General features: G+C 38.8%; 1 protein-coding gene across 2 annotated transcripts in view; it reads right to left on the reverse strand.

Moving 5' to 3' along the window:
- Positions 1–23,151, reverse strand: part of sptb (spectrin, beta, erythrocytic) — a 53,822-nt gene extending 30,671 nt beyond the window's left edge. The window contains exons 1-2 of one of the 2 annotated variants that reach the window (XM_022672919.2): positions 22,823–23,151; positions 13,480–13,691 (exon numbers count right to left, since the gene is read on the reverse strand). In XM_022672919.2, the coding sequence (XP_022528640.2) occupies positions 13,480–13,627 (148 nt within the window). In that variant the 5' untranslated portion in view covers positions 13,628–13,691; positions 22,823–23,151. Of the gene's footprint in view, positions 1–4,240; positions 4,788–13,479; positions 13,692–22,822 lie in introns of those variants that run through there. The other variant, XM_022672920.2, reaches the window with a different exon arrangement.
- Positions 23,152–23,395: the final 244 nt, after the last annotated feature.

Below are 23,395 nucleotides of genomic sequence, written 5' to 3' on the forward strand. Positions count from 1 at the left end.
TAGCCTACTCCTTTTTTACCTTCAGCTACAGGAAAACAGTGCAGCTGTGTAGTCAGACCATATCTGTCATGTATGGCCCTGTTCCACCGAAAAAGATCACAGAGTTTTAGACCAGCAAAAGAAAGTCCTGGCCTCTGAATAAATCATGTTCAATTCTGTTTTCCCACAGAGGGGAGGGAAAACTACAGCATGCTAAGCCTGCTGTACCAACCATGCATGAAAAGGACATGACAATTAGAACATGTAAATAATGTTTGAAAACGTCTTCATTGAGAGTGGAATTGGAGCTCCATTATGATCCATAACCTTGTCTGAATGCATCACTGCTACAGCCTGATCTTTGATCCTGTGATTATAAAATAACTAGGCTCAGATGTTAATGTTAACCAAAGCTAATTACTAATTTGTGCATAGCTATAAATTCTGCTCCAGATTAGAAAGGCAAAGTCATATCTATTGTAATGTAACTTCATTAAACACTGCTGGCTCTCGGGTGGGGTGTGTTTTTACTCTGTTTGAGACAGATGTGTGATGATTTAGTGATGCAGTTTGCATGATGCCAATTGCTAAGTGGAGCATGATGGAAGATTGAGCTTCTTTTACTTGTATGCAACATTAGCCTCCTAGCTTCGTACAGAACTAGGGAGGCACATTTTTAGCATAATGAATAATAATCTTCGCACACAATGAAGCAAAAGCCAGGGTGACCAAACAGGATGCTAGGCTAATTCAACATCTGCTCCATCAAAATTAAACTGAAATATTTCACATGATTCCCAAGCTGCAGTTAAAACCACAACAGAGTGGAAATTAATGGTGTTTTTATATGGTATGACACAAGTTATACATAGGGAAACAAATGGCGTAACTAGCTACGATTTATTCAGCTTAATAATGATATATAGAGCCACAACAAGAGAACAGCAACACTCAGGAATAATTATCAGGTTGTTCTAATAGTGTTAAATCCATGCTATACTGTAATAAGGTATTTGCCAACCTTCTGTCATTGAAATAAAGGTGACATTCCACAATCAATGATAAAATAACACACCCTGGGGGCTCAGAGTGGTCCAGCGGGCTAAGCACTGCCACTATGACCAGGAGATCTCCAGTTCGAATCCCGTTAGTGCAATTGCCAGCTTGGAGACCTAAGAAAACACAATTGCCCTTGCTCTTTCTGGGTGGGTAGATGGCGCTCTCTCCCCACATCACTCCAAGAGGTGATGTCATGCAGCACAAGGTGTCTCTGAGCTTGTATGTGAGCAGTTAGAAAAGAGGCATTACTAGAGATTTTAAAATTAGAAAATTAATATAGAAAAAAAAAAAAATTGAAAAATATAAAAAAAAAAAAAAACAAAAAAAAAAAAAAAAACAACCTGAACTGGAACTTTATCGTCCTTAGCATTGAATCCAGGTTCTGTTTGGGATCGGAAGACAGTCAGGTTCAAGTCTGAAGGCTTTATGGTGAGTGCTTCAATCCTGCCATTACATGGAGCGACTGCTGGTGTGTTCATTTAAGGTGCCACAGCATAGGACAATCTGTCCAATTGGCATATTTCAGCAGGATAATGCTTGTCCACACACAGCAGGATTTTCCCAGGAATGTCTTTGCGTAATTGCAATTTTTTTTTGGCCTGCATATTTCTTAGATTTATTGGTAATGGAACAAATCTAAAATTTCCACCATTTCCAATTTGGTGCGTATTATTATTTAAATAAGTAAATGTAATCTCTTTTAGCTGTAAAGCCGCTTTTTGTTGAAATATAACTTAATAATTTTTGCTGCTGAACAGAAAGTCACAGGTCAATGATCTCTTCTCTATACATATGTCTGAGAGTAGTCTGAAAAAGATGTTGCAGATTTACTACAATATGGAAGGGACCCTGGCAGTTAAACAAGACTAATGCATTTTTGATCATCTCACAGCCGCTGTATCTCGAATCTTTATGACTGCTATCACCTGGTTGAGCACGAGTGGGAAGCAGTGTAAACTCTAGTGAACAGAGCTCCCTCTCAGGTGGGATCTGCTCTGCATCAGTGGGAGCCTAAACGCTCCTCAGCTTCACAAGGCTTGGGTTGGTCTCAGATCTCCTCTCAAGCTTCTGCGACAGGCCAGTGAATTATTCATACTGATGGACTTTCCCTGTACAAAGCAAGCCTGTGTCCTTTCCCACAGTCAGCACTCACTGCAGTTCTATTCATTGCATTTAAGGTCTTCTCTGAAAGTTGTCCCTGCACCTTTCTCCTCACCGGACTGACTCTGCATACACACTCTCCTAAACCATCCTGATGCTAAAGTCCGTCTTAAGTCCATTAGTAGGGGTGGAGCTTCACAAAGCAAATCAGCATTGTTGATGCTCATATAACAAGTCTTTGGTACAGAAGGCTTATCTTCATTTATAACTCGCTCTCCGGCCATATGCAATTGTCACACCATATAATGTGTCGGTCTTGTATTTTTCTTTTTTCTTGGTCCTCCCTGCTCCTGTCCTCGGTTCTCTTGTTTTGTTTTTCTCCAGTTTGTTTTATTTTTGGTCTTGTCTCTGCCTTAGCCCCGCCCTGTCATTTGTATTCACTCCTGCCTCATTTGTAACCCCGCCCCCTCGTTACTTCTCCAGGCAACCCTTGTCTGTGCCTGGGCATATATACCCCATGTGTTCCGTTGTACTTTGTTGTGCTTTTTGTTTGACCCCACTTTACAGTGTGATTCTTGTCAGTTTGAGCCTAAGTTCTGCCTTATTGTGTAAGTTTCTTGTTTGATTTCTTTAGTTTGTTTGTTTCTTTGTTTATTTTTGCTTTTTTGTTATATAGTCCTTGTTTTTTTTTGTCTCAGTGTTCGTTTGTTTGTCTCAGTTTTTGTATCTAGTTTTTGTTTGTAATGGCTACAAAGATAGATAGACATGTTACAGCCATCTTATCCATGATTTCTATAAACAGCAGTAGTGTTGTAGAATTTTTACTAAACTGGGAAAAACTGCTTTTAGCAGAGCACCAGTTAGCTGGAAATCACTACAGGAAACTCCAAAATTCAGCTTGCTAGAGTTACTAAATCATTTTAAACTATTTATTTCTAACCACCATCAGACATCTTGTAGCTTTTCTTTTAACTTTTTATGTATATTTTATTTTCTTTAACTTCTTATTTTATTTCTAGTTTCTTTTAACCTTTATATTTATGTTCAGCTACCCCAATTTTACTTGTGTTATTTTGTATTATTAAAATTGTTTATCTCTATATTTGACTGCTTTTAATTATAAACAGTCTATGCATTTAATTCTGAATACATTATTTTTTTGTTTTGTTTTAATAAAGTTTTTTATTTAAGATTAACCTGATTATTTGAGTTTAATTTATTTACATTTTTCAGACCCTGAAAAGTTGTAAACTGTAAGTTGCAAATGCGTGTGTGCATTGAAAATGAGGGATACCCACAACATATTTGCCTTTATTGGACTTGTATAAGACAGGCCCTAAGACTGGCTAAGTGCAACTAAGGCAAACTGAGTGAGATGATAATGTTGAAGAGACTATATGCACAAAACAGGACCACATAAACCATTCCCCAAACTGACAGACCCCCCCCATGTTTTTTTCCAACATAAATATGCTAAAACATTTTTTTGCACTAAACAAATGAAACAGAAAAGAGAAAATCAACTTTGATTTGTGTTTTCCCCTTTACTAAAGCATAACTGCCTCCAGAGACAGAAAAGCTGGCTTTACGCAAACGCACAATGATGTCTCGTAACTTAACTTGATGGCTCTAAAAATAAGCATGAGCAAGAGGCCAGGATACAAAATTAACCTAGAGAGGTATGGAGTAGGCATATATATCTGTAAAACAAATAAATAAAAAAAAACAGAAATATAAAATATGATTTGTTTCAGTAAACTAAAAACTGAGCTAAAAATATATACCAAACAACATTTGTATTGCTATTCCATTAATTATTTAGTGCCACGTCTATGAACAATTGGGGCATAGGCTCAGCGTCATAAATGAATTAAATAAATGGGTAGAGCACATTTTTAAAAATGGCCTCAAGCATGGAAGCACGGCAATTTACTCCATCTTCAGTTACCACATCAGCAGACTCCTAACTGAAACCTCCCTCCTTCTCTTGCAATCATCAGGAGAGAGGGAAAAGGGGCGTGTCTTGTGTCCCACAGAGAGAGGGAAGGAGAGATGGATGGAGGAGGGAGGGAGGGAAGGAGAGAAAGCTGGAGAACTCTACCTTGAAGTTGTCTAAACCTTCCGTCTAGGATGGAGTTGAAGCAGATGTTGGAGGTGCTGTAGCTCAGCCAGCGGGTGCGCCTCATGCCCTGTGAAGCTGAGGAAGAGGAGGACGAAGGCGGTGGGCGAGAAGACAAAGGTCGGGTGAGTCTTGGAGTATAGGAGGAAGAAGAAGAGGTAGAAGAGGAATAAGGAGATACTGTGAAGGGGGCTCCTGGAGATGGGACGTCCAAATGGGTTCCATTCCTCTCAGGTAGATGCTCAGGTTTGTGGCCGTTAGTCTTGGGACCTCTCTTGCTGTCGGGACGCTGGGCTCTGTAGACTGGAGGGGTACTCCTGCTCCGGCTGGGGGTCATGCTGACCCGGACGGGCACCTCTTTAGTGGTAGAAAACGCCCGGCTGCTGATCTCCCGGGCAACCACATTGGGCCGGATGGTGCTGGCCTCTCTGCTGGTCTTCAGGCTGAGCTTGACCTCCCGCAGCCGAGTCTGGCTGCTGACAGGTACAGCACGGCACAGACACGGGCTGCTCATCCTGATCCCAGAAAGTTAGGAAGATGCTGAGCCCTCTCAGATCCTTCCTCTCCTGTTTCTCCCTCTCTCCTGCTTTGTTTTCCCTCCCTCCCTGTCTTTCCCACTCTCCCTCCTTCTCTCTCTCTCTCTCTCTCTCTCTCTTTCTCGCTCCTGAGCGACACGCCTCTGCCTCTCCCAGGCAGCAGAAGGAACAGAGTGGTTCTCCAGCGCCCCACTCATGCATATAATATACCCCTGTTCGTTTCCTCCTCTCCACACAAACACAGCAGTGATGTCATCAATTGCCAAGTGTGAGGCTGCATGCTCACTACATGATTCACTGTAATGCTGCAAATATCTGCTCTCACAACAGTTTTATTACAATTCATTAGATAATAATTTAGAGCAGCATTAAATCTCAGATTTCACTACAGTTCAATTGTTTTGGTACAATTTTATTTGGCTAGGGATGCACTGATGTGGGAATTCTGTGCAGATGCCGATATCCGATATTACACGTACATATAATTTAAATGATTAAATATTAAAAATAAATAAAAATGAGCTTAAATCAAATCATTTTAAAGCATGGATGCAGAATATTCTAAAACAAGCATTTATCAGCCAATACTAATATAATTTTATTATCACCATGCACCTCTAAATTTGCTGATATTCAATATGTGATTTGATGCTGATACTCAATATTACACATGAACATATAAGCTGATGCTGATATACACATTTATAACTTACAGAGAGACAAGACACCCCGGTATAACTTATAAAAATGAAAGAAAATAAGCTTAAACTAGAAAAGGTAAAGTTCGTGAACGAACTTTAAGTTGGCTTGGAAAAGAACGCTAATAACGTTAAAAAGTTAAAATGGTTGCTAAGCTTTTTCTGTCTGAAGAGTGTGAAGAGTCATTGACATGCTGTTAACTTTTGGCTAAACGCTAAATGCTAAAAACGCTGAAATCTAAAAACATTTGGTTAAACGCTGAAATCTAAAAACATTTGGTTAAACGCTGAAATCTAAAAACGTTTGATTAAACGCTGAAATCTAAAAACATTTGGTTAAACGCTGAAATCTAAAAACGTTTGGTTAAACGCTGAAATCTAAAAACATTTGGTTAAACGCTGAAATCTAAAAACGTTTGATTAAACGCTGAAATCTAAAAACGTTTGATTAAACGCTGAAATCTAAAAACGTTTGGTTAAACGCTGAAATCTAAAAACGTTTGGTTAAACGCTGAAATCTAAAAACGCTTGTTTAAATGCTGAAATCGTAAAACTTTTGGTTAAACTTTTGATTGCTAATGTGTTGCTAGGCAGTTGCTATCATTTCTGAAAAGGTTGCTAAGCTGTTGCTAGGCAGTTGCTAATGTTTTCCAGGTGGTTGCTAAGCTATTGCTAACTGGTTGCTAGGCAATTGCTAACATATACCAGGTAGTTGCTAAGGTGTTGCTAGGTGGTTGCTAGGGTGTTGCTAGGTTGTTGCTAAGGTGTTGCTATGGTATCTGGGGTGGTTGCTAAGATGTTGCTACGTGGTTGCTATGGTATCCGGGGTGGTTGCTAAGGTGTCGCTAGGTGGTTGCTAGGGTGTTGCTAGGTGGTTGCTAAGGTGTTGCTATGGTATCTGGGGTGGTTGCTAAGGTGTTTCTAAGTGGTTGCTAGGTGGTTGCTAAGGTGTTGCTATGGTATCCGGGGTGGTTGCTAAGATGTTGCTAGGTGGTTGCTAAGGTGTTTCTATGGTATCTGGGGTGGTTGCTAAGATGTTGCTAGGTGGTTGCTAAGGTGTTTCTATGGTATCTGGGGTGGTTGCTAAGGTGTTTCTAGGTGGTTGCTAGGTGGTTGCTAAGGTGTTGCTATGGTATCTGGGGTGGTTGCTAAGACGTTGCTAGGTGGTTGCTAAGGTGTTGCTATGGTATCTGGGGTGGTTGCTAAGGTGTTTCTAGGTGGTTGGTAGGTGGTTGCTAAGGTGTTGCTATGGTATCTGGGGTGGTTGCTAAGGTGTTGCTAGGTGGTTGCTAGGTGGTTGCTAGGTGGTTGCTAAGGTATTGCTAGGTGGTTGCTAAGGTGTTGCTATGGTATCTGGGGTGGTTGCTAAGGTGTTGCTAGGTGGTTGCTAGGCAGTTGCTATCATTTCTAAAGTGGTTGCTAAGTGGTTGCTAGGCTGTTGCTATCATTTCTAAAGTGGTTGCTAGGCAGTTGCTATCGTTTCTAAGGTGGTTGCTAAGTGGTTGCTAACGTTTTCCTAGTGGTTGTTAAGGTGTTGCTAAGTGGTTGCTAGGCAGTTGCTAACGTTTTCCAGGTGGTTGCTAAGTGGTTGGTAGGCAGTTGCTAACGTATTCCAGGTGGTTGCTAGGCAGTTGCTAAGTGGTTGCTAGGCAGTTGCTAACGTTTTCCAGGTGGTTGCTAAGTGGTTGGTAGGCAGTTGCTAACGTTTTCCAGGTGGTTGCTAAGTGGTTGCTAGGCAGTTGCTAACGTTTTCCAGGTGGTTGCTAGGCAGTTGCTAAGTGGTTGCTAGGCAGTTGCTAACATTTTCCAAGTGGTTGCTAGGCAGTTGCTAAGTGGTTGCTAGGCAGTTGCTAACATTTTCCAGGTGGTTGCTAAGTGGTTGCTAGGTAGTTGCTAACATATTCCAGGTGGTTGCTAGGCAGCTGCTAAGTGGTTGCTAGGCAGTTGCTAACGTTTTCCAGGTGGTTGCTAAGTGGTTGCTAGGCAGTTGCTAACGTTTTCCAGGTGGTTGCTAGGCAGTTGCTAAGTGGTTGCTAGGTAGTTGCTAACGTTTTCCAAGTGGTTGCTAGGCAGTTGCTAAGTGGTTGCTAGGCAGTTGCTAACGTTTTCCAGGTGGTTGCTAAGTGGTTGCTAGGCAGTTGCTAACGTTTTCCAGGTGGTTGCTAGGCAGTTGCTAAGTTGTTGCTAGGCAGTTGCTAACGTTTTCCAGGTGGTTGCTAAGTGGTTGCTAGGCAGTTGCTAACGTATTCCAGGTGGTTGCTAGGCAGTTGCTAAGTGGTTGCTAGGCAGTTGCTAATGTTTTCCAGGTGGTTGCTCAGTGGTTGCTAGGCAGTTGCTAACGTTTTCCAGGTGGTTGCTAAGTGGTTGCTAGGCAGTTGCTAACGTATTCCAGGTGGTTGCTAGGCAGTTGCTAAGTGGTTGCTAGGCAGTTGCTAACGTTTTCCAAGTGGTTGCTAGGCAGTTGCTAAGTGGTTGCTAGGCAGTTGCTAACGTTTTCCAGGTGGTTGCTAAGTGGTTGCTAGGCAGTTGCTAACGTTTTCCAGGTGGTTGCTAGGCAGTTGCTAAGTGGTTGCTAGGCAGTTGCTAACGTTTTCCAAGTGGTTGCTAGGCAGTTGCTAAGTGGTTGCTAGGCAGTTGCTAATGTTTTCCAGGTGGTTGCTAAGTGGTTGCTAGGCAGTTGCTAACGTTTTCCAGGTGGTTGCTAGGCAGTTGCTAAGTGGTTGCTAGGCAGTTGCTAACGTTTTCCAAGTGGTTGCTAGGCAGTTGCTAAGTGGTTGCTAGGCAGTTGCTAACGTTTTCCAGGTGGTTGCTAAGTGGTTGCTAGGCAGTTGCTAACGTTTTCCTAGTGGTTGTTAAGGTGTTGCTGAGTGGTTGCTAGGCAGTTGCTATCATTTCTAAAGTGGTTGCTAAGTGGTTGCTAGGCATTTGCTAACGTTTTCCAGGTGGTTGCTAAGTGGTTGCTAACTGGTTGTTAGGCAGTTGCTATCATTTCTAAAGTGGTTGCTAAGTGGTTGCTAGGCAGTTGCTAACGTTTTCCTAGTGGTTGCTAAGTGGTTGCTAACTGGTTGCTAGGCAGTTGCTAACGTTTTCCAGGTGGTTGCTAAGGTGTTGCTAAGTCGTTGCTAGGCAGTTGCTAACGTTTTCCAGGTGGTTGCTAAGGTGGTTGCTAAGCAGTTATTAGGTGGTTGCTAAGCCCTGGCTGGGGTGCCGGGATGTCCAAACTTTTGACTGATAGCTGCTCCATACAGCAGCTCCTCCATACACTCACAGTACTGGAGGAGCAGGGGAGAGAAGGGGTTCCGTGCGCAGAGCTGCTCGTGTGTGAGTTAGAACTCTGGGCCCCCCATTCATTTCTATGGGAAAACTTCGTACGACATTTGTACGAAAACCGTACGACGTATCGTCAAAACGTTAAAATTTTCGGAAAGAACACGATAAGTTCTATAGACCGTCCGATTTTTGTCTTTGTATGTCAAAAATTGTTACCTACACAGTCGTTCAAAGTTGTCCCCCATTCATTTCCTATGGGAAAAAAAAGCGTACGTTTACGAAGTTTTTACGAAAACCGTACGATGTATCGCTTAAAAAAGCACAAGCAACCTATTCGGGTATAGGTCCTACGATACTGCAAAATTTCGTGGTTCTACGTTAAAAGCCCTAGGAGGAGATAGTGATTAAATTTTGCGAATAGAATAATAATAATAAGAATAAGATTACGAAGAACAGTAAGTTGGCTTTTCCAAGCCAACTTAATGAAGGAATTTTAAAGTGTTGATGCCAATGATTTTAAAACAAGCCATTAATGGCCAATACTAATATAATTCTGTTATCATGCATCTCTAAATTTGATTGAACACAACACATTAATTAAGCAAATCTGAATTGCAAAATATTGACACTCATAAATAATAAATAAAATAATAATAATGTAAAGGGGTTTATATAGCAAATATAGTTAAATAAATAGTAATCAATAGTCTTCAAAGTGGGATTTTTTTTAAGAAAAAAAATCATAATATAAAGTTGTTCTTGCATTTGAAGAAGGCTTTAACTAGGCATAGCACCTCAAATGGATAATACATGTATTCATACCTTATATGAATATTTCGTACCACTTGAAAAAAGGCTTCTTTATAAAGGGTTTATAAATAGTTTATAAATTAGTTTATTAATGTTATTAATTAGGTTGTAAATACTTTATTTATAACCATTAATAAGCAGTTACAACACAAACAAAGAAAGGGCAAATAGTAATTCCACATTAATTTATATTGTAAAACCTCAGATCTTTCTGGATGCTTATCTTACTTATTTTTTTTCCATCAGTCAGCAATCATTAACATATCTGTTATTAACTTTAATTACCCAGATTAATCATTTATCCAATAATTACAACAAGTTGTATATTACCATGACATTAACATGAAATAACATGAATTAACTAAAATTACTTTCTATATTATTTTATATAGATATGTTAATGCTGACTGATGGAAAAAAAAAACTTGGTGTTGTAACTAGTTAATAATGATTTATAAAGTATTTACAACCTAATTATTAACCATGAATAAACTCCCACATACACTATTTATAAACCCTTCATAAAGTAGTCTTATTTTTATGTTGTACCGAATATTCATATGATATAAAATATATTTTAAATCAATTAAATGTAATGTTTATATTAGTGCAAATATTAGTGCATACTTTAAAAATTGTTATTAGTTTAATATAACAATGCACTACTACTATGAGAACTGTATGAGAATCACTGATGTTCATAATCAATATTTTCCATCTACTTATCCATTGACTCATTAGCATATAGAAAATATGTAAAAATTGTTACTAAATCTGCACTACCACTCTGACCAACCTCTAACCACAGACCCATAAATGGCTTCCACTTCTGCTCTTTAATCTATGTTTTATTTGTAATAACATGATATTCAATAAAATTCTTATTCTAAACAATATAAACACATAATATGAATGTTAGTAGAGTATTACTCAAGCTTACTTGAGTTAATCTGACAGAATAAGAGGAATATTAAGCATTTGCAGACCTAAACTGGTCAAATTAGCCTTTTCTTACAGCACATCCAACACGACAAAAAGGATTGTGCATCTTTTATGCAACAATAACAAACATGGCAACCCACAGAAGTTGATTTTCTTTTTTTTCTGCTAATCGAAGTGGCCACTAGGGGGCCAGAAAGAAGCACATCATTCTGCTCTTCTGTATTACTGTAAACACCATAATCAAGCATGTGAACATCTGTCTATTGTCTTTTGTTAATGATATGCTTTTAAACAATTATCTGCTGATCCCAATATGATTTTGATATCATTGTGCCTCCCTACTTTAATGAATAATGCAATCAGCCCAGCAAAATCTGCACTTGCAGACTGGTGTATTGAAGCATTTTACACCCCACTTATGTAGGAAACACAAGAGTCTGGTGCTTGTGAAAATCAGATAACAAGTGTGAAATTGTTCTTCTCAGGTTGTGTGTGTTGCTTATGCGTGTGTGTGTGTTGCAAATATAATTTCTGTTGCTCACGTGTGATAAAAAAATATCAAGTGTCAGCATGGGGACATGTTCCTACAAGTACGCCTATTGTCAAAGATCATGTGAAATACTGTATGCATCTTTTTTTTAAAGCTCTGAAGGATGTTTTTATTCATCTATAAGCACAAAAGAATCTCTCCATATTTTCTCTTTTCTACACTGAGGGTCTGCCTTTCTCAGACAGGAAGCTCTAATTGCATTACAGAAACATCACTGCACTCACATAGCACATCAAACACAACACCGGCTCTCACCACCAGCATCATGTTCCTGTCTTAAAGTCACAGACAGCCAAAAGGCAAACAGAAGAATGGCTGTTATTACTGTTTCGAGCTATTCAATGTATTTTTGTACCTTTTAATAGATAACAATGTGTTATTTAGTGAAACACCACCTAAATTAGTTTACCTGAGAGTACTTATCAAGTTGATTTTGGTTTATATAGCTCCAGTTTAAAAACAAAACATCTATTGGATGCATATAGGTATTGGGTAACATTGTGTACATTGGCCTTTTGATGAATCTAATACTTTAGGATTAAAGTTGGAAGTTTTGAGTCTGACTGTGAGGGAAAAGTAGTCCCAAAGTCTAGAAGATGCCTTAGAAAATTTAATACACTTACAACAGTTTTTTGTTTATAAATGTTCTGTCAGTGTACAGTGCTAAGGTGTAGAAGAAAGGGGCGTTATTAAAGGGGCCATATCTTGGACAACTAAATTTAGAGTTTGTTCCATAACTTTGAATTCAGGCATTTTTTAAATACGGTACAGTATGCAGCAGCTATTCAGAACAGAGTTCATCTTCATGAATGTGTTTTAAAGGCAAAATCAGTACTAAATCAAATCAGTAAGGGATTGAATTACACGATATGGACAAAAGTAGTTATTCATTGTTTCTTCGGAATTCAAGTGTATCCTGTTTTTTTCTGAGTTAACTGATTTTACTGTTCTACTGTCTCCAAAAACTGTTATGACGATCTGACTGCAAGAGCTAAATGCTATTGGATAGAGCCTCATATTCCAAAGCACACAGTTTCACTGCTCCGCAGCTCGATTGAGTAGGGGTTAATACTCCTCTAGCATATGCCAGGCATTATAATAGATTTGTGTTTATCAGAACCAGGGTGTTTTATTCTATTGGACATACTTCTCTTCACATACAGCTCTGAAAAAAACAACTTAAGAGACCACTTCAGTTTCTAAATCAGTTTCTCTGACTTTGCTGTTTATAGGTACATGTTTAAGTAAAATGAACTTCTTTGGTGTTATACAATATTTGGTGGAATAACCCTAGTTTTTAATCACAGTTTTCATGCATCTTGGCATGTTCTCCTCCACCAGTCTTACACACTGCTTTCAGATAACTTTATGCCACTTCTGGTGCAAAAATTCAAGCAGTTCAGCTTGGTTTGTTGGCTTGTGATCATCCATCTTCCTCTTGATTATAGTACAGAGGTTTTCAATTAGGAAAAATCAAAGAAACTCGTCATTTTTAGTTGATCTCTTATTTTTTTCCAGAGCTGTATGAATCAGTAAAGGGTGCAACATAATGTGGCTGAATGCATTCATTAGAAGGGGTGTTCAATTAATTAAAAATTGGTCTGTAAAACAAGGTTTTGAACATCCTACCAAATTAAGAAAAAATGCAAACATTTGAATAAAGAAAAGGTAAAAGGGACAGGCAAGACATAACAGGCTGAGTATCAATGTCCTTCGTAGTGTTGTAGCATTGTAGTGTTTTTTATGCTCTGACACACACAGTTCACCTCACAAAGTGTTTAGTTAATGAAAAAGGTGTATCATCTGTATTGGTTGCAGTGGAAACTGCAACCAAAAATGTGTGGTGTAGTGGAACTTCAGTACACCCTCACACAGATCACGTGTACATACTGTGATCAAATATACCCACAGTATTTTAGTCAGAGAGATTGTGTCTCTGTCAGAGATAACCCGGTCAGTGTAGCTGGGTTTCTGGAACACCTATGTGTCTGTCACTTTGCACAAGCACCCCACAGGTGTGGCAGAAATGACAGTCTCGCACTGCCTGCAAAACTGAGCCCTGGGCGTGGAAAGGCAGGGCAGCTGTCCAGCTCCATCACAGTAAGGCACGCTGGGCATGCGGCAGAGATTTCAGTCAGCCCAGTGAGTGAAGGGGGAGGAAGAGGAGAGAATGGGGGTAAAGGGTTCAGTTTAGTCCAGAGTCATGTACTTGTGTGTGTTATTGGAGTTAAGAGTAAATCAATACAGACCCACCCAGATGAAGTCAAATACCTCATAGTAAGAAATGCAATGGGAATGACACACTAAAAAGAATAGAGTGTTAAAAATAGACATCCTATCTTTATAACACAAGGTCCAGAGAGAATGTTACAGTCACAGTTTCAAACTACCAAAAGTTCAAAATCCAGAACTCACCAGCAAGAGCTTTAATGCGTGAGCGCTCGAACAGCCGGGCCGAGCTGTTGTCGTTGTCCAGCTCTTCGTCGGACAGCTCGAAGCGTGTGTTGATGCGGCTGTACTGCTGAGTGATCTCAGCATTGTCAAAGTCGGTGGTGGAGGTCATGACTGCCAGAGGCAGAGAGGGCCTGGTGACCTCAGGAGATTTTGATCAGGGGCAGAGGGAAGATCTAAAAAAAAAAAAGAGAAAAGAGACGGTGATTAATTTACTGTTTTCATTGTGAAACGCCAAATAGTCCTTTAGATGACGTAAGACAAAAAAACATTTTGAAACAAAGGTCAGATTCCTTATGTGAACAGATATAGCCCAAATGTCTTCCATTGTTGCCAAATTATGCAACAAACCCCAAATTAGAGGCAACACCACTTCCAGTCCAGCTTCTTCAGTGACTTAAACATGACCTGTTCTGCAGTACTGCAGATTATGCTACACACGTGACTTATTCTTAATCTCATCATCTACTCTTATTAAACTTTTAACAGATCTTTTGGGTGGTGTTCATTCGCTGGGTCACAGCAACCCAGCTGGCCACCAACGTCAACAGACATTCATTTCTGGTTGAATGTTGGTCATGACTGTCAGGTACGGGAGCAGGGAGAGGAAACGGAAATGGACACAAATGCGAATAAGATTTATTAACAGAAATAAACAAACAAACAATGAAACAAAATCGAACATAGGATCTAAAAATAAAAGAAATGGGGAACAAAGAACACGCAACCTACGCAGACAAAGAACGTACAAGAATATTGAGGACATATGATACTGATATTTTGTTGGTTTTAAGTTATGATGTTATGTAACCAAAATCAAACGTCTTCTAAACGTCACATTCTGATGTCAAATTGATGTAAAATACCAACATTCTGTTGTAACGTATGGTGACCAAAATTCAACGTCTGGTAAACATCCAAATCTTAACGTCAGCTCATCAAAACATTCCAACTTCATTGGAGTTTAATATTTTGTAGTTTTTATTACAAGATTTAGTACATAGAATACTACCTAGGGTCAAATCTAACAAGTTTTGGTTTGTGCAACTTTTTAATATAAAAGAGAGTTGCCAGTACAGCACTGCAACAGAGAGAGACACACCCTTCCTTTGAGTCTGCCATCAGAAGGGCTGTGCTGTTGCTCAGTACTCTACTCCAATCACAGAAATGTACAGACGGCATACCAGTACTGATGGGTATCTATATCAAGTTAATGCCGGCACATGCTGGATCCACATGCTGGATTGAGTCCATGTGGCAACTGACGATTCTGAGTTCTGCACACTGTGCAGAACTCAGAATGATGGGTATCTATATCAAGTTAATGCCGGCACATGCTGGATCCACATGCTGGATTGAGTCCATGTGGCAACTGACGATTCTGAGTTCTGCACACTGTGCAATTGTATTCAACTTAAATACCCATACTAAAAATAGAAACATACACAGCCTTGGACATTACATACACATTCAAAAATATATACATGTCACAATTCAATGGACAGCTAAGGTCCTACACAGAAAACAACAAGAAGCTGTAATACATACCCATCCAATTTTCTGACAACAGAAACAGAATTATGAAAATAAAAACAGCTTTATTGTGAATTTGGCTTTATTCAAATACATTCCATACAGTATACACACAGTATACAATATATGAGAAGCAGCAGAGAAGCAACGTATGCGATGATGTCAAAGTATGCTAAATAACACCTGGCATCATCTACCAGCAATCAGCAATTTTCCAGCAGCCTTTAGCTACTTTCCATGGATATAAAGAGGCAACACTGCTTCCAGCCCAGCTTCTTCAGTGACTAAAACACGACCACTTCTGCTATAGTACAGATCATGCTACACACATGACTTACTCTTAAGCTGCTCATCTGCTCCTATTGAACATTTAACAGTTTTTTTTTAGGTGGTGCTCATTTGCTGGGTCAAAGCAAGAATGCTGAAGCATGAGAAGAACAATAGCTGTGTTCCAAAGCCTGGGCCGCAGTTGAGGTAGGCTGTATCCTCACTAGAACTGTCCTATAAACTCATATATAAACTGTCCTGAGACTTCATCTCAGTAGTTTGTTGCTCACAGTATAAAAAGGCTTTGTGCTGACAATGTTCCGAACTCGTGTGCTTTGTCATTTCTTCACAAAAATAATTTATAAACAATTTTAAAACATTTTAAATCAATTTCTGCTCTGAAGGCTTCGTTATGCCAAACTTTTGTGCTGCTGTTTTTCTTTTTCTCTTCACTTTGTACGTGTGCATTGAATTGTATCTGTGAAGGATACAACAGTTGTTTTCTATAAATTGTCAGCTGAATTTATTCACTGTTTCCAAAGAATCCTTCTCTTTAGAATAGCCTTATACAACACAGCAGCTGAGAAATGCGACCCACCTTGGCTACAGCATAGGCTTTGGATTTGAGACACTTTGGACATTCTGAGAAATTCGGTGTGAAATGGACTTTGTGTGTAGTGAATAACGAATACAAACTTTTGTCGAATAGCCAACCTCTGTTTACCACCAGCATTCTGAAATACACCACTTTTAGGTGATGCACCCAAGAGGCTTACAATGCTAGTGAAAGGGACATAGCCTTTCCCATGTAAATAAATTGCTATTTTTACACCATTAACAAACTCAAAGTAGCTCCACACTTCACTGGTAGAATTCTAAAGGGCCCTGACATTTATAATGAGACACTGAGAACTTTGAAAGTGCACAGATAAAATTTTAGTTTAATAAAATATGCTGTTTATACACACACTGAGGTAAATTTCCGGGTGTCAATATCAAAATTCTACCAATGAAGTGTGGAGCTACTTTGAGCTTGTTATAGTGAATTCTTTGCATGGGCAATGCCATGCCCTTATCCCTAGCATTGTAAGCCTGTTGTTAGCTGTTTGTGCTCATTATTATGTTTCACTACAAGTCCATTTCACACCGGATTTTTCTTTAAATGAGAAGTCTCTTAAATCAAATTTGTGCCATTTTCACCCTTAGTCCAAATTCAGTCAAGAAGCATGGAGGTAAATACAGATGGTATAATTTGTTTTTTGTTGTAATGTTTGAAACCATTTCTTTCAAAACGTCTAACCTTTAAAATTAGCTACTTCTTATTAAAGCACATAAGATGTATACTATCATGCTCAAACTACTCAAACATTCAACTACTCCACAGACAAATAACACACAGATAACAACATCACATTACACAGTATGAGTGTGTGCTATTTTAGGCTAACTGTATTAAATGTATTACAGGCTCACAGATATATGATCCAGCATGTGCCGGCATTAACTTGATATAGATACCCATCAGTACTGGTATGCCGTCTGTACATTTCTGTGATTGGAGTAGAGTACTGAGCAACAGCACAGCCCTTCTGATGGCAGGCTAGTATTAGATTCTGTGTTTAGCACATTACGCTACAGCAATAAGGGTCTTCACAAAATATACTTACAGTACAGTTGCTCACTGGTGTAACAGGATTCAAATAAGAGTTGTTGTGGGTAACAGTGTCAGCCAAATCATAAAGGGAGGACAACATTTACATCTGATTACTTCATGTGACTGCTATCTGACTTGATTTTAGCCACATTCATTTACCCTTGGTACCATTGACACGTGGACAAGCCACAAGGCTATTGGAAGGATGTTTTGTGGACCAAAATAGAACTTCTGACTTCTGTTTGTAGAAAGTAAAACACTGTGTTCCAGCATAAGAACCATATCCCATCTGTGAAACATGGGGTGGTAGTATCATTGTCAGGGCCTGTTTTGCTGCATCTGCTGCATCTGGGCCAGGGTGGCTTGCCATCATTGATGGAACCATGAAATCTAAACTATATCAAAGATTTCTAAAGAAAAATATCAGGATATCTGTTCATGAACTGAATCTCAAGAGAATTTGGGTCACACAGCAAGACAATGACCCTAAGCACATAAGTTGTTCGACCAACCAATTTTTAAAGAACAATAAAGTTAATGTTGGCCAAGTCAAAGTTCTAACCTTAATCTAATCAAAATGTTGTGGAAAGGTCTGAAGCGTTAAGCTGTAATATGAGGAAACCCATCAACATCTCACAGCTAAAGCTGTTCTGTAAGGAGGAACAGGATAAAATTCCTCTAAGCCAATGTGCAGGACTGATCAACTGTTACCCAACATGTTTAGCTGGAGTTATTGCTACAAAGGGGGGGTCACATCACATACTAAATGCAAAGGTTCACATACTTTTTACACTCAGAATATGTAATATTATATCATTTCCCTCAATAAATAAATTACAAAGTATAAGATTTTTGTTTAATCGGATTATCTTCTTTTAGGACTTTTAAAAAGCACTGTAGCTAAATTCATCTCTAGATAGTCAGACTTAAATATGCTTGCTGCACATTAGTTATTACTGGTGTTTTGATTGTTTTGATGTATTTGTTTAGTAACCAGGAGTGAATGACTCAAACTGCATGACTATGAAATTTATAAACAAAGCAACATCAAAACTAGCCTCTTTATTTTGCATTCTGTTGTAAAAAAAATTGTAAATTATATTTTTCATTACCACTTCTTACCTAGTGTAGCCAATGTGGTCACTTACAAGAGTTTACCAAGAAAAATACTCAAAAATAGCTTGAAAAAGCATGACACAAGGGCAATACCACATGCACTAAACGGTCACATTGCAAAGGCCGCCATTTTCAGCATACTGTTCCCCTCGACTGGCTCAAAATGAGTGTATGAGTGTGTGTGTGTGGGTATGCGCGTGCCTCTGTGGAATGGTGGGTGAAGGTTAGCAGCTAAGATAGCTCATATCTTTGTGAGGCATGCCACTCTTGACTGGCCTTATCACCTCACACAGGGGCTGGGCAACCCCTCTGAGTAAAATAACGCAGAACTCTACAAACATCTTCGTCAGACGCTACGCTCTTTAGAGCTAATTTACACACGTCGACTCATGTGGTCATTCAGCAAGGTTTACGTTTAAACAGTCTTATGAGCTGTGATTCAGGCATGCAGGAGACTTTTAGGACTGACTAGAAAACAAATGCTTTCAAATGACTTTGAGTGTATTTTGCTGCTAGCCACATTGTCTGTTAGCATTAGCAATGTTGAAATTGTTAGACTAATAGCAAGTGATAGCAAGCCAATTTCTATTTTTTAAAGAAAATGTACCAGGTGTTTTAAACGTTTTTTTTTTCTGTTATTAGCCTAAAAATAGGTGTTCTGTCTATTAAAATGTATATTTTCAATCAGTGATCTGGTTGCAACATTGACTGATAGGGCCGGAATATTTACATCCTTACTGTAGTTACTCTAATTTACTATTTATCCCTTGAATAGTAGCTACTAAATCATTTATAAAAGTCGTCAATCTAACAAACTGAATAATAATCCGGATTTTTTGATCCCAAAGATCTTGTAGCATTTAGCTACTGGGCAGTACAAGGAGGAGAGGACAAAGGAGAGACAGTCTGTGTTCAGAGAAGAGGCCCTGCTGCGGCATCTTCTCTTCTCTGTCCTGTATCAGGAGCTTGCAGGGGGGATGTTATCAGAGAATGACGCGCCCTCCCTCGGCGGGAATTCCCTTATCATAACCCACAGAGCCCACTCCACTACGTTTGCGCTCAAACACACAGCACGTGAGGTACCTCCGTCTATCTCCTCTGCAAGAGGAAAAAACTCCTCAGCACTTTCAGTCAACACCTGCCCCATTCTATTTCACAGTTTTTACAGTTTAGATGGGAGGAGTCTGCTTAAAGTTTCCAACATACAGTAACAATGCCAGTGGACTGAAAGCAATTAAAGCCCAGTAACTATGATTATGTCTATCATGCAGTCCCACCAAGTACCCATGCAGTAGATTTGAAAACAGTTTTTAAGAATAATAAAAGTGTTTACAGTTAGTTTACAATTGAATTGTTAAAGATATGTGTTTTTGATTGTGAGCCTGTTTTATTTTCACAACTAGTTTTCATTAGTTTTAATCACATTTTACAAAACATCATATACTGTCATAAGCCCAAAATTCCCATTGGTGCATCTCAAAATATACCATACCTACTGCAAAAACACACAACATGTATCACAAATGGTACAATGCAAGTTTACTGTATTTGTGAATGTACTATAATGCAGTAAATAATAGTAAGTAACTGTATAAAATAATAAGCTTTAGCAAACATTATTGAATTGCTTGAATTCAAATGAATCTGTGATTGCAAATTAGAGCTGCTACTAATGATTATTTTAGTAGTCAAATAATCTGTTGATTATTTCTCTGATTATTTAACGATTGTTTCGGTTCAAAATGATAGAAACAGCTGAACATGAGATTTAAATGCCGTAGAAATGGCCAGAACATTGCCCTGTAAATAACACAGGCAGAGATAAGTGTAAACTGTGTGAGTGAGCCCATTACCCTTCTCCCATTGTGTCTTGTCCCAATCAATTTGTTTAGGGCTACAAAGTAACAATTAGTTGACAATGAACATTTGAAGTCAGCATTTTTAGAATCGACATTGTTGATTATATCGACTAATTGTTGCAGCCCTATTGCAAATTCCAATACAGACTAATTAGCTCACTCAGACCTGGTGCAGGTTTAAGATACACTTATGTTAAACAAACAATAGATACTGACTGAATTACATAACCTCAACCTAACAATATCTAGAAGGTCTACTTTTCACAACTGTAAAGATGAGCAGTTGTAACAGGAGCCAGGTGTGACTTGATGACACTTAGAGTGTACTACTGTAGAAATCACCTCCAAGAGAATCTTTCAAAAGTGCAGCAAGTGGCTATTATAGCATGCAATGAGTACATATTGTTTTAGTGGGTGTTCTGTTCTGTTACTCAAAACCTTGTGCTGCTGCTGTTCTAAAACCTGGCCTTGCAGCTATTTCTGAAAGGGGATTTAACAGCATGCAGAGGCTGCAAGCCAAAAAAACAGAAAAGGAGGGATGATCAATGGAAAACTATTCCTGGAGTACCGGTATATTTACTGTAATTCAGAATGGATTTAGGCTGTGAACATCGCTGTGCATGAGTACAGCCAGTTTCCCTTATAAGGTGAGGCCTAGGCAGGCCACCTAAATTCACTGTTGTCACTGTTGAAGTGTCAAATGCTGGGCGACAGAACCCAGCTGTTTTTCTTTCACTGATATTGTGAAGTCATGTTGTTTATTTAATGGGGAGAGAAAGGGAGAGAGGGAAGTAGACAGAGAGAGAGAGAGACACCATGATGGGAGGGAGTATTGGACTGCCTGTTATTTGAGCCCTCTAGTCTTTCCAGGAGCGAGTTACACCTTCTGACCAGAGGCGTGCATTAAACTGGGCTTCCTGAAAAAGAACTTAATACTAACATGATTCTTAAATGGTCAAGAGAGCATCACTGAACTCTGATACTGATGTGTATAACTGTTAACATTTTTTTAAAGGAATACTTCAGCAAGAAAAAAAAAACATGATCAAATGAAAATGACCTAGTCTAGATGAAGTCGATCAGCCCAAACATTTTTGATATCTGAAGTGGGCATCTTTATTTTAGAACTTGTTTTCAAAAACAAGTCGATATGAAGTACAAAATGGAATATATTATATTGGAGTATATTTATTGAACAGACATCTATCTGTCTGTCTGTCTGTAATACACAATTAAACTACTTTGTATTAATGAAGTCTAATAAACCATCACAATTTTGGCTTAAACATTCACATACGGTCTATCTATGCCATTTAGATGGTATATATTTTTTTGCTTTTTATTTATTTTTTAGCTTTTTAGAGTTTTTTGAGATTAGTCAGATTGATGACAGTTCATATCCAGTGTCTGTTAGCAAAATCAGCCTAGCAATTCCCTTTCTAAACTAAAGAATCAAACATTACAAATCAAACATGTCTTGGCTAGTCGACTGCAACTGGTTAAACAAAAAAGTCATGAAACTTTTACATATTCATTTAACACTGAACATTTACAGTACCAGTCAAATGTTAGATACTTTGGACACATTCTCATTAATATTTGTTCTATATTTGTGTTATTTACTAAATTGTAGATTAATATCAGAGAATTAAAAACTATGAAGGAACACATACCCAATTGTGTAGTAGACAAAAAGTGTTTGGCCTTCTCAAACACCTGACATACAAACAGATAAGACAAAACAAACCAGGTAAGTTTGGAAAAGTTGAAGCGCAGACAGCAGTTAACAAGAGCTCAGCACCTCTAGAGCTCATTTAAGACAGTTAGAGAACCATTCCATAATTCCACACGTGTTCCTTTATAGTTTTTTCTATATCAATCTACAATATAAAAAATTATAAAAATAAAGAAGTCCAAACTTTAATTGGTACTGCACCTATGCTCAAACAGCACCTGACAACATAGAAGCTTGTTTTGTGGAAAGGCAGTGAGTCGCTCTGCCTTGTTTATCTCTTATCTTAGGCTTGGAAACACTGTCAAACACATACTAAAGAGTAGTACAACATACACAAATTTAGTCCTATGTAATCCAGTATAACCTATTTTTCCATTCTAACATTTAAAGAACCATTTCTTGTTCTATACACTGTAGAACTATTTGCAAATGTTATATAACACATATTTTTGCTACCTGTCATTTGACCTACACATTGTAAAAAAACATTTGTTATTTGTTGTTTTGACTTAATCCTAAATAAAACTTAAAAATAGAACGAGGGAATAACTTATTTTTAAGAGTAGTGAGCAAATGTAGCTTTACTACTATGAGGAAACACTAAACAGGTTGTCAGTAATGTCCTAAGATAGTTAACTAGCTAGAGTTAGCTAGGCTAGCTCACTGGCTAAAATGAAAGACATAATAAGTATTAAACAAGGGGCTAAATTATTCTGTTCAGGGGTTAAATTATTTATTTTATTTATTTATTCTTTCTACCTGTACTATCCCTTTGTATTTATCATCATTATTATTGTATTTTTTGTATCTTCCCTCTCAGGAGGTAGGGTGAAAATACAATATATTTTTTTTATTATTATTTTATTATTATTTTTTCAGTTACTGACTGGACATGAATGAAATTAAATGGTAAAAATAAAGGGGGGAAATGAGGGTGTTCTAAAACTTTTGCAGGCAGTTAGTGTCTATATTTGTATAGGGTCTCAAAGAAAAAAAGAAAAAAGTAAAAGCAGAAGTCTTAATTAGCTAACGTTAGCTGAAGTTGCTAATGCTATCATTCACTATCATTAATCACTATCAGTGTGTGGAATAATAATTAAGTTGTTAGCTAGTTATCGAGCAGTTCACCAGTTCAACACTTACCAACACAGTTTACACAGCGTTCAGCAGGTAGGCTGGGGCTCGCGCTCGTTCCTCGTTTTTTTTTTTTTTTTTCAGGGGAAATCCAGTGTAATTTGTGCGCTGGTTAAAGTCCCATAAGCGGCGCCGGGGTGCGGGTCAGGGTGGTGGAGGTGAAGGGGGCCGGGAGGGGGACCTGCTGCTGCTGCTGCTGCTGCAACATGGAGCCTCTGGGCTCGTAACGGCTCATTCTCGCGCTGAGCCGCCGCTCGACCCACCCAGCGGGTTTAAAAATAAAGCGGAGCGCTGCTGCCTCGACGCTGCGCACAGGACACGCATTCCTGTCCAGAGACACTGCCTTTAAATGGCAGATACGCGCCTTAGGACGATACGCCCCCCCACCCATACACCCACCACCCACCCACAGGGCGCAGAGTGTGTTCCTGCCACTGCCCGCCCGCCCTGCTTCAGCTGCAGCTCACCCTCACCTCTATAAACACACAACTACTACTACTACTACTACTACTGCTGCTGCTGCAGGCCAGTTACTACAGCACAGAGTTTAACTACATGTAGAGGTAGAGACAGAGTTTTACT

Source organism: Astyanax mexicanus, chromosome 14, assembly GCF_023375975.1.
Source record: "Astyanax mexicanus isolate ESR-SI-001 chromosome 14, AstMex3_surface, whole genome shotgun sequence".
NCBI classification, from domain to species: Eukaryota; Metazoa; Chordata; class Actinopteri; order Characiformes; family Acestrorhamphidae; genus Astyanax; species Astyanax mexicanus.